The sequence below is a fragment of the Zingiber officinale genome, chromosome 5A (assembly GCF_018446385.1).
Source record: "Zingiber officinale cultivar Zhangliang chromosome 5A, Zo_v1.1, whole genome shotgun sequence".
Lineage (NCBI taxonomy): Eukaryota > Viridiplantae > Streptophyta > Magnoliopsida > Zingiberales > Zingiberaceae > Zingiber > Zingiber officinale.
In genome coordinates this window covers 55,957,976-55,970,080 of record NC_055994.1, presented here as the reverse complement: position 1 = coordinate 55,970,080, position 12,105 = coordinate 55,957,976, and the positions used below count along the sequence as shown (strand labels likewise).

Below are 12,105 nucleotides of genomic sequence, written 5' to 3'. Positions count from 1 at the left end.
AAGTGTGTGCTCTTAATCCTAATATAATAACAAGCACATATATTTAGTATTTATTTCTTTGACTTATCAAAGGGTGAGATTTAGCTCGATAAATCAATAGGCTCGATAAGTTGGGAAATGATATTGCTTATAGTGTGTGTTGTTGATTACAGAAGGAAACTGTGTCCTACTTATCTAGGTTGAGAATGTCCCCAAGAGGAGCTCATAAAGATTGTCATGTTAAACCCTGCAGGTGGACTTAGTCCGACATGACGATAAGGTTGAGTGGTACTACTCTTGGACTAAGACATTAATTAAAATGAGTTTTCAGTAACTCAATTAATTAGTGGACATTCGATATCTTAAAAACAGGGAGACTAACACACTCATGATAAGAAGGAGCCCATAATGTAATTTGGGATTGGTGCGGTAGTGCAATAATAACTATTTAGTGGAATGAGTTATTATTGATGAACTTTAGTTGTGTGTTCGGGGCGAAGACGGGATACTCGAGTTCGTCAGAAGGCCAAAACCAATTTCTCCACTAGGTCGCTGTCGTAGCCTCATTAATGCCTCATATCCACCCAAGAAAACCCCATCTTGGTGTCCAAGAGGGGGTCGGCCCAAGGCTTGGTGACCAAGCCAAGGGCCGGCCACTATTCTTTCTAAGGGGGCCGACCACAATTAATTTTGAGGGGTCGGCCACCATAATTCAAATTAGGAGGGGTGTTTTGAATTTTTAAAATCTTCTTGATATCTACAAGTTTTAAAAGAGATATTTTAAATTATAAAATTTTTCTTATTTGAATTAGGCCACATAGTTTAAAAGAAAAGTTTAAAAGTTTTAAAACTTTCATTTTTTGACCATCCTCATGGGTTTTTAAAAGAGAGTTTTAAATTTGAAACTTTCTTTTTTTGTAACCATGTTAAAAAAGAAAATTTTCGAAGAGATGTTTTAAATTTTAAAACATGGTTTTAATTTTTAGAACTTTACTTTTTTAACATCCACGTTAGGAAATTAAAAGAGAGTTTGTAAAATTTTATAAGAGCTTTCCTTCTTTGCTTATAAATTTTTACAAAAGATTTTATTTCCTTCCTCTTAGGGCCGGCCACCCTTGCTTGGTGCCCAAGCAAGGGGCCGACCAATCAATTGATTCAATCAAGAGGAGAAAAAAAATTATTAGAAAGGAGGAAAGGAAAAACAAGAGGAAGATTTTAATTTTTTGTAAAAATCTTTCCTTATTTGCCTTGCACAAGTATTATAAAAGAAGGGGAGGAGAGGCCTCATGAAAAATTAATTCTTATTCTTTTGTTGGTGCTCTCTCTTGTGGCCGACCCTCTCTTCCTTCTCTTTCCCCTTTCTCTCTTTGGTTCCTTGGTGGTGGTGGATGATCTCATACTCAAGAAGGACTAGTGCCTCGTCATGCAGTCCTGGAAGCCAATTTTGAAAATTAATATTTAATTGAATTATTAATATAGGTGGATTTGGATCAATAATGTTAAGCATCATTTGCGATCCAAATCTAAACCATTAAGAACAAATAAGTTAAATTTGGAATCAATAATGTTAAGTTCCGTTTGTGATTCCTAATTTAATTTCTAAAGAACAAAATAGGTTGTTTAGGAAATGTTCGACACTTGTACAAAATTTTTGTACAGTGGAACCGATACGATCTTCCTAGGACCAACTAACACTTGCTGCTTGGTCGAGCGGGGTAGCCGCTCAGCCAGAACTCATCCGCTCCGTTGATGGTCAGGTCCTACTGCTTGGCCGAGCGACTATCCCGTTCAGCCGGGACTCCTTCGCTCTGTCGGCTTCAGAGAGATGACAAGGGTCCCACTACTTGGCCGAGCGGAGTAGTCGCTCGGTCGAGATCCCTCCACTTAGTTGACCTCATTTGTTCTTTCCTACGATGACTATGTAGTTGCATATCCTCACCGTTCGGACAAACTCTCCGATCTCCTTAACGTTCCGCTGCTTCACACTGAGCGTCTAATTGTTTTACCGTATTATCCAAGCTAGACGGTTGGCTCACCCTGACACTGATCATCCAACCGCCCTTTATAGCCTCTTGTCGATCGGATTCTAATTGCCCCGACCGGTCGCTGTAGGCGTGCTATGCTCGGCCACCGTAGGCGAGCCTTTTGATAACTAGGCATTGACCATCTTGATTTTGACATCCACCTCGACAGTTGACTCGTGCCGGATGGCCCCTCTCTATCGCTGCATTAATAATTATTTGCCCCCCTTAATCTTCTGTAGGTAAAAGAAATGTTTAAAAGGCCTTAAAATCAATAAATCAGGACAGCGTGGAGTGAAGAGAGTAAATTAGTTTAATAATTATGCAATTGCATGATTGAATTTGACTCGTGGAGTGCAAACCAAATCATATCGATAACCGTATATTACGAACAGGGGGAGGAAAGGTCAATGCATGCATGACACAGATTAATTGAAAATTCTAAATGAGAGACAAATTTCCGCACTCTGAAGTAGACGATCGCACTAGTACTGATCAACAGCGCGGAAGATCTGCCGGAGGTGGCTCCAGCGACTGCAACTGGCCGACGCCATTCTCGACGAGGAAGGCCATGGCAAGTCCCCAGGTGATGTGAACATCCAGGTGGCAGTGCACCAGCCACACCCCGGGATTATCAGCCACGAACCGGATCACAGCCCACCCATTCACCGGCACCCCCACCGTGTTCCGTACCGGCGGATCCACGAGATTGAACAGCGATGCGTCTCGCTGCGGGTCGAAGTTGCCGAACCCCGTCGCCAAGACGTGGAAGTGGTAGCCGTGGATGTGCATCGGGTGCTCCTCTCCCGCGAATATGTTGGTCCCCTGGAGCACTAGCTCGACCACCGACCCGTACTTCAACCGGTACACCTTCGTGCCCGGCACCGGCTGCCACAGCACCCGGCTCACGTTCGCCGCCGTGTAGTCGAACTGCCGTGGCGGCGCGGCTGGGAAGTCCGAGGTGAACACCCCGCCCACTCCGCGGTGGTGTGCTTCCAGGATGGAGAGGCGGGTAGGAAGCTGAAAGGAGACGTTATTCATGCTGGCTCCGAAGCGCGTTCCGTTCGGGCCTCTGCAGCGGCGCCTGGTCCGGCAGTTGAAGAGACCAAGGCCGACTGTGAAGAAGAGGTGGTTGTCGACAGGACCTGGGAGCTTCACGGGACCCGGGCTACGGATGCCAGCGGCGAAGGCTACTGCTGCACGGGTGTCATTGAAGGCCGGGAGCACGGGGAAGGCTGGAGTGCGGGTGTTTTTGGCCTCGGAGGAGGACGGTGAGTTGGGACAGCCGGAGGGGTGGACGTATTCAAGGATGGCGGTAGTGGTAGTGTTGTCGAAGGCGACTCCCTGCGCGCTGGCGTAGGCGTGGGCGGCCATGTAGTAGCGTCCACCCGGCTGCAGGTTTGCGGTGAGCAGGACGTCGGTGGTCTGACCAGGAGCAAGCATGAGGGTTGAGGTGGTGAACTGCTTGGTGTAGAACGCGTCTGCAGCCACCACCGTCATCGAGTGCCCGGAGATGCTGACGAAGAGCTCATTGTTGAGGGCAGCGTTGATGAACCGCAGCAGGTACGTCTCTCCCGACGTTACCTTGAACACCGTCGTTTCTGTGCATATAAATCATGCCATGATAAAAATATTTAAAATATATTTTTCACAAAAATAAATAATAATATAATATAATATTTCCCATTTCGAACCTTCACTAGAACATTTGTAGAGATCACCAGGTTGGCCGTTGATTGTGAAGGCATCCGAGAGATTTGGGGCCGCTCCGGTCCTCGTCGCTCGCCGGACTACACGAACCGGATCCTCGTTCCACCAATCCCCTGTTAAAAGTGGATCGGATATATCATCGAAAAATAAGATAAACAATGTAGCATGCATTAAAATACGTACGTACCCAGGATGACGGAGTATTCCGTGTTGGGGTTAAAGAACGGATAGGATGAGCTAAGTTTCGGGTAGATGATGAGAGCTCCATGCACAGTGGCTCTGAGCCAGGAGCTATGGGCATGCCACCACAGCGTGCCTTCTTGCTCTTCGATGGTAAACCGATAAGTGTAACTTCCTCCCGGCCTAATCGGGCACTGGGTCACAAACTCTGGTCCATCGGCCCATGCCGTTCTCATTTGCCGAACTCCATGCCTATTAGTAATATAATTACGTGAAAGTGAGTGTAAATATATCAGTGAGTAATATACATCATAAGACAAGCTAATTCCTATTAATATGATAGTACGTAAAAGATGAAATCTATTATCCCAATCGTCTCACATAATGATCTCACGACTATATGTGAAGAGATAAATTAGAAAATTTTAATTGAATAGTGCGGAGAAAGATTTTTTTATCTCGACTTTATCAAAATTCGAATCTTTATCCTATGATAATAACTATGCTCCGGATTAACTAACTGAACCTTATCTGGAGGCGCTAATTCTAGTAATAGACTCAAAATAGGATTGTTAATTAGAAGATAACGTATATAATTAATAAAACAATACCAATGCATGGTGACGTTGTATTGTGCGCGGTTGAGGACTTTGATGATCAGCGAGTCGCCGTTACGAACCTTGAGGGTGGGTCCAGGGTATTGGCCATTCACAGTGATGATGTTGTGATTCTTGCACAGCCTCTTCACTGGCGTTGTTTGCACCTGTTCCCAAAACCTAGCTATGTAATTAAACTGCCAAAATGGTATACTGAGAATGCATAAATATACATGACGTACGTCGACATACCACAAACTCATGATGATGCACTTCTGCAGTGGCATGATTCAGCAACATCAGCAGGCAGAGCAGCATGCAGAAGGACATGCTTCAATTAATCTTGAGACTCCTTTTTTTTTTCTTTTGCTAGATCGGCCTCCTGAATTGTGATGCTTTCTGCACAGGAGTATATATAAATAAACGGGCAGAAAGCATGAGTTGCGACAAATGGATTTGTTCGAGGCCGGTTGGAAGATTAGGTTTTGACTTTTTTTCTTGGGATTTTTTTTACAAGAGGCCAAACAGAAAGAGAGAAGATTTAAGTAGTCTTGTAGTAGTTGCTGCTGAAACCAGTGATGTGAATTAACCAGCCCACTAGTCAAAACATGAGATACGCTAAATCCATGCAGTTCCCGAATGATTGGTTGCACCTTTTGACTTCTGAACTAGTCCACTAGTCGAATATAACTAAAGAACCTTCTACCTTCTTTATCTAAAAGGAATTCGCATTTTTCTATTATTTGGTAGTTGGGGAAGAGAATTATTGAGTTTGATTAGGTTAGGGTTGGCAGAGAAGACAGCATATTTTTCAACGGGGATTGACTTACAAGGCCTTAAATCGAAAACGATATTGGCATTAAAGTCTTTCTGCATGAATATGACTTAGTTCACCTCCTAGGATGTTTGTATAATTTTTTTTTATCTATAATATAACTTATTAGTATTTGAATGTTTATAACTTTACTCCGAGAAAATAGAGTTTCAAAAAAAAAAAAAAAAAATTCCGAGGACCATTTCTTCTTCTCTAAAGAAACTTTAAGATTGAAAATTGACACGGAATGAGATAGAGATTTTTCAACGGATTATTATTCATAAGCTATTGATTCGAACAGAAATATGAGAAAATAAAAAATAAACGAAATTGTTAAAAATATTAATAATTCAAAAAAATTTCTCTCTTATATAACTCAAATAATTATTTATATATACTTCAAATTTTAAGGGAAATCCTAGATCCCAATTTCTAACTTATAAAAAAAGAAAAAAAATTCTCACAAAATAAAAAATTCTTGGATCCTCCTGCATCAATTACCTACCCCGAGTTGAAAAAAACTTACACTCAAGTTGAGAGTAGTATTAGGTGGTAGCTTAGGAGAAAAATCTTTTGACACCTGTTATGCCCAAAAGATATCCACATATATCCACAATTATATGATATTGTCCACTTTGGGCATAGACCCTCGTGACTTTACTCTTGGACTCTCCCCAAAAGGTCTCATGCCAAATCTTTCTCTAACCTTTAAAAGGATGTAGGAAATCCTTTTAAACTCATGATCTTTACCAAATCTTTCCAATGTGAGACTTTGATTGAATCCTAATAATTCTCCCCTCAAATGAAGGATCACAATTACTCTCATGGTCTAGACCTCCCCGTGAGCATCGAATCACTTTTGACCTGCTTCAGACCTCTCCCACGAGCATCTGGCTACCCTAACCTGCTCCTAACCTCCCCGTGAGCATCTGGTGACCTTGACTCACTCCGGGTCATCCTTGTGAACGTTTGATCACCCTAACCAGCTCTAGGTCTCCGCATAAGTATTCAGTTATCTTGACCTACTCCAGACCTACCCTCAACTTCGTTCAAGGTCACCCCACATTACATCTGGTCTGTATCATGGTTCTGATACTATTTGTTGTGCCAAAGGATATCTACATATCTCCACAATGGTATGATATTATCCACTTTGGACCTAGGTCCTCATGATTTTGTTCTTGGGCTCTCTCCAAAAGGATTCATGCCAATAGAGATATCCTATATCCTTTTTGATCCCGTCCGAAGGCTGAGTCGGACGGAGGTTGGTCGCGGTGGCCTGGTTGTTGACGGAAAGTCGTAGGTGATCCGGCTCCCACGGGTGGCTGACGCTGCTGCAGGACCCTGCGCACACTCAGACAATCCCCCTCCTCACGTTAGAGACCAGAACCCAGGGAAAAAGTCCCCGGATCAGGCCCTCCGATGCTCAAGTCAGGTCCCTTTTTCCCCAGAAAAAACAGAGAGAGTCCAAAATGAAAAGCTGTGAAAGGAAAAAATGACGAGAGTGCGCGTACCCGCGTACGAGGAATCTCCTCCTTTTTATGCACCCGCCTCGCTTCCAGAACCTGCCCTCCTATCAGAAAACGTTAGACGCTGGGCTTTGTCGTGTAGTCCTGGACACCTATCGTGCTGCTATTGGTCGTGAAGGCATCTTCCTATTTAGGAACCTCCGCCTTTACACTTGGGCTTTGTCTTGTAGTGAGGGACACTTGTCAGGCCGCTATTGGTCATGAGAGCATTTTCTCCTTTAGAAACCTCCGTCTTCGCACATCTCACTGGTATGTGATGATTAATCTTGACGGACAATTGTGATCCTTCCATTCCTGCACAACTTGACTCATCCTATTTATCGCGGTCGGCATCTACCTCGGACCCCTCGACCCGATCTCGCCTCTAAGCGCTACTTGTTAGTCGGGTTGACCCTGCGCAGCCCTGTCGCTTCTGACCTGTGACTTGTGGCTTGCGCTTCCGGGCCTTCAAATTGCAGACCTGTAAATCGGGCTATCTCTACATAGCTCTGCTGCTCCTGACCCATAAGTACTTGCTGGCCCTCGACCGTAAGCCCATAGATCGGGCTGTCTCTACATAGCTCTGCCGCTCCTGACCCATGAGTACTTGCTGGCCCTCGACCGTAAGCCCGTAGATCGGGCTATCTCTACATAGCTCTGCCGCTCCTGACCCATGAGTACTTGCTGGCCCTCGACCGTAAGCCCATAGATTGGGCTGTCTCTACATAGCTCTGCCGCTCCTGACCCATGAGTACTTGTTGGCCCTCGACCGTAAGCCCGTAGATCGGGCTGTCTCTACCTAGCTCTGCCGCTCCCGACCTATACCCGGTGTTCTGCCTATCGTCTCCCCTTGTCTTTCGACTACTTTGCCTCCTTGATCAACAAGTCCGCCTGGCCTCTGATTACCCCACATGCTTGCCTTTGACTTCCTAGCCAACCTGACCATTGACTGCTGAATCACCCTGACTATTGACTGCCACGTCCTCTTGACTTTTGACCGCTATATGACCTTGACTTTTCTAACCCTTTCCTCTTGGGCTCCTCCATTGCCACCCGTATCACAAGCCTCCCTCAAAAGTCTAGTCGAAGGAGGACGAAAGTCTGACTGACTAGACCTCAGCACATCTTTAAGATCTCAGCATATCTTTGTGACCTCAGCCTATCTCTGTGTCCCTGCCTCAGCATATCTCTGCGCATTTTGCTTCCTGCCTCACGCATCAACCTTTGTGTCGCGTCGCCTGGGATACCATGCCTCCTTAATTGCTTTGCCAGTCGCTTGGGCTACCGTGCCCACGTAGTTGCTTTGACTTGGCCACCCGCCTTCTTTATAAAGAGCCTCACAGTCACTTCTTTATTCCATCCTTCCTCTTTCATGCCTTCCTACTTCCTTTTGCTAACCCGTGTTCTACCAGCTTCTTTGCCACATGATGCCTTCTTCTTCTTTTGAGGAGGTTGATCAACCACCCTCCCAAGTGATGATCAATCAACTCGCCTCGCTACTTTCCGCAAGGGAACGCGAACTGGAGCGCGTGTCCCAAGATCGGGCTCGCCAGACGGCCGCCCTGCATTCCATGGAAGCTCAATATCGTCTCACAAAGTATTGCATGCATGCGGAGAAGGCGAGGAAAGAGGAATGCCAGGCTAGCCTGCAACGCCAACTCAGCCTTCAGGAACGCTTGAAACAAGAGCATGAAGCGGAGCTGTCTCTCCTCCGTGCGTATCTTGACGACAAGCAAGACACGATCGCCCGGCAACAAACAGTCATCGACTCCCTCCACGCGCAGCTGGCTCGAGCCTTGAACGCCCAGAGGCTCCTGAGTCCCTAGACATTTCTTCACACGGCAGTGCTCATTCTCCATGACCAATCCTTTCCCCCGAGTTAAGACTAGCTCGGGCCATAGTTGTCTCAGTGGCTCCTTCCCCGCAAAACGTTCCCTCTTGTAGCCTTAGCTGTATCGCCTGCTTATGGAACTGTGCTGCTGTACCTGTATATCTGTCCTTTTTTGGCGTAGTCTTTCCTGCTCAAATTTCATCTAGCAAGCATTTTTTGAAACTGGCCCGTATGTGAGAGCCAAGAGTTGCCTCATGATTCCTTTTCATGTATGAATTTTGGATAATAAAACCGACATAGTGCTTGAGACTTAAAACTGTAATGAACGTGCAAAACCTGATTTCGTAGTTAATATTTACGCTCTAGGAGTAGGGTAGATGGCCTCCCGCATCCCTTGCCCTGCGTATTTGCTGCATATTTGCAATTTGCGTAAAATAAAGCCAGATGTAGCTGACCTGATTGTTGAAAACGCTCCGCTCAATGTGAGGCATATCCCTCTGAAAGGTAGTCAGGTGTGGGCGCCGAGCTCACTTGTGGTTTTCGCAGGGGAGTTGATTTTTGATCCCCGCGTGGGGGCCGACTTGAAAGGTCGTTGGGCGTGAGGACAGAGCTGACTTTCGATTCTCGCATGGGAGCCGACCTGAAAGGTCGTTGGGCGTGAGAACAGAGCTCACTTATAACTCGCACTGAGGTGAGAGTCTGGGACTACCGACCTAAAAGGTCGTTGGGCGTGAGCACAGGGCTCACTCATAATTCTCGCATGGGAGCCGACCTGAAAGGTCATTGGGCGTGAGAATAGAGCTCACTTATAACTCGCACTGAGGCGAGAGTCTGGGACTACCGACCTAAAAGGTCGTTGGGCGTGAGCACAGAGCTCACTTATAATTCTTGCATGGGAGCCGACCTGAAAGGTCGTTGGGCGTGAGAACAGAGCTCACTTATAACTCGCACTGAGGCGAGAGTCTGGGACTACCGACCTAAAAGGTCGTTGGGCGTGAGCACAGGGCTCACTTATAATTCTCGCATGGGAGCCGACCTGAAAGGTCGTTGGGCGTGAGAACAGAGCTCACTTATAACTCGCACTGAGGAGAGAGTCTGGGACTACCGACCTAAAAGGTCGTTGGGCGTGAGCACAGGGCTCACTTATAATTCTCGCATGGGAGCCAACCTGAAAGGTCGTTGGGCGTGAGAATAGAGCTCACTTATAACTCGCACTGAGGCGAGAGTTTGGGACTACCGACCTAAAAGGTCGTTGGGCATGAGCACAGGGCTCACTTATAATTCTCGCATGGGAGGCGACCTGAAAGGTCATTGGGCGTGAGAACAGAGCTCACTTATAACTCGCGCTGAGGCGAGAGTCTGGGACTACCGACCTAAAAGGTCGTTGGGCGTGAGCACATGGCTCACTTATAATTCTCGCATGGGAGCTTACCTGAAAGGTCGTTGAGCGTGAGAACAGAGCTCACTTATAACTCGCGCTGAGGCGAGAGTCTGGGACTAACGACCTAAAAGGTCGTTGGGCGTGAGCACAGGGCTCACTTATAATTCTCGCATGGGAGCCGACCTGAAAGGTCGTTGGGCGTGAGAACAGAGCTCACTTATAACTCGCACTGAGGCGAGAGTCTGGGATACTCCGGTCTGAGACCGGTGGCGATGGCGCTGGTCCGAGACCAGTAATGATACTCCGGTCCGAGACCGGTGGCGATGGCGCTGGTCCGAGACCAGTAATGATACTCCGGTCCGGGACCGGTGGCGATGGTGCTGGTCCGAGACCAGTAAGAACTCCAAACGGCAAAGGCATAGATGCATTGCTCTTCTTCGCCTTCATTCGTCTCGCCCATGCTGACCTGATCGCTTTGGTTGATCTGGTCGTTATTGTTGGCTTTGCGCGTCGCATTTCTTCCTGCAATTGCACTATGTACAATATAGAATTAAGAATAGAGGAGGGAGCGTAGAGACCTTACTCAACCCCTGGGCCACAGTGCCCTTGCAGCTTATGATGACCCCACGGTTCCCGCGATGCGCCCGGTTAGCTGCTCAGATCAGAGGCTGTCTACGCAGGGCTACTCGCTCGCTTGATACTCCTTTGATCTGACATCCACTTCTGCTGACCTACCTTGCCTCATTCGCGACCCTTTTGAATTGGCCGGCTTCTGCAGCTTCATGAAACTTCCCGCCTAGCCTTGAACCTTTCACGAAGAATGCTTCTTTTTTGAGGCCACGCCCCTTCATGATTACCTTACCTTATCGATCTTTAATGCGCTTCTTCTCGCGGTGACACCTGTTCGACGCCTTTACTACGCACACCCCCTGACGCCAGCCTCTGACCCCCTTTTTGCACCCTTCGACGCTTATTTCCATCTGGCGGCGTTGAGGCGCGTTACCCAAAAAGATACTCGGCTCGACTCTCGAGGTTTCCTTGGAATGAATGGGCTTTATAAACCCTAAAGGCAGTCCACTTTCCTTACTTCGACGCTTCGTTATCCTCCTCCTCTCGTTCGCGGCCATTTCTGGCAGTGCAACTACTCGTTCTCCTGCTTGTGCCCGACCTGTGACCCCTCTCGTCTTCCTTCCCCTCGCCTGCTTACTCCTCGTAATCATGGATGGTAAGGAACTCTTCTGGTATTCCCGTTACATCTCTGATTTAGACCATCACAACCTGTCTTCATTGCAATCCAATCTGGGGCTAGGCGCCGTATATGAGTTTCGTCTTCCCTCGCCAGATGAGCATCCTTCTTCTCCTCCCGAAGGGTTTATCACTGTTTTTAGGGACCAAATCTTAGGTGGTCTTCGCTTTCCTTTGCATCCTTTTTTCTCCGAGTTGAGTCAGTATTGCGGTATTGGTATCTCTCAGTTTGCCCCCAATGTATTCCGAGCGGTTTGCGGAACCATCATCTTGTGCCGCATTTATCAAATCCCCTTGACCACTAGACTATTCCATCACTTCTATTCCTTCCGGCGAGCCGAAGCAGGGGTATTCAACGTTCAGGCCAAGCCGGGCCATAAGTTTTTTGATGACCTACCTTCTTCCAATAAACGCTGGAGGTCTCGCTTTTTCTTCCTCAAGCCCCCCATCCCCTTAGCCGGGCCTTCCCAATGGCGTCCCCTCCTCGCTTCGGACTTCCCTTCGCATGTCCATGAACCTGCCTGCTCCGCGGCTGTGGACAAGCTGAGAGGTGTTGTTGTTCGCCTGTCTGTGCTGATGCTAGAAGGCATTCTGCATGCTTTTGGCCTTAGTCCTGTCTCCACCGAAATCGGAGCTCCTTTTGGTAAGTCGTTATCTTTTTGTATATCGCTCTTCGCTAACTGAGGTGCTTTTTCTTCTTATTTTTGTAGTGGCTGCCATCCTCCGTTCCTTCGCCAGTCAGGAGACACCCTCGGTGGACGTTCTGCAAGCTCTGAATGAGGAGCTAACACAGGGTCTACCTTCTGATCCGCCCGTCGCCGCCGGTCCGCAGCTTTCGGA

The 12,105-nt window shown here is 47.2% G+C and overlaps 1 protein-coding gene across 1 annotated transcript; it reads right to left on the bottom strand.

Moving 5' to 3' along the window:
* Positions 1-2,355: 2,355 nt before the first annotated feature.
* On the bottom strand, positions 2,356-4,877 carry LOC121980491 (laccase-3-like). The gene is made up of 5 exons (XM_042532557.1): positions 4,739-4,877; positions 4,502-4,653; positions 3,898-4,142; positions 3,695-3,823; positions 2,356-3,601 (listed from the first exon to the last, which is right to left on the bottom strand). Exons 1-5 carry the CDS (start codon positions 4,814-4,816, stop codon positions 2,496-2,498), a joined length of 1,710 nt encoding a protein of 569 aa, XP_042388491.1. The 5' UTR covers positions 4,817-4,877; the 3' UTR covers positions 2,356-2,495.
* Positions 4,878-12,105: the final 7,228 nt, after the last annotated feature.

Excerpts from the sequence above, each read along its gene's own strand:
- LOC121980491 (XM_042532557.1), bottom strand. The coding sequence starts at position 4,816 with ATGTCCTTCTGCATGCTGCTCTGCCTGCTGATGTTGCTGAATCATGCC. Across the intron at positions 3,824-3,897 it reads GGAATACTCCGTCATCCTGG|GGGATTGGTGGAACGAGGAT; the intron begins GTACGTACGTAT and ends CACTTTTAACAG. Across the intron at positions 3,602-3,694 it reads CTACAAATGTTCTAGTGAAG|AAACGACGGTGTTCAAGGTA; the intron begins GTTCGAAATGGG and ends TTATATGCACAG.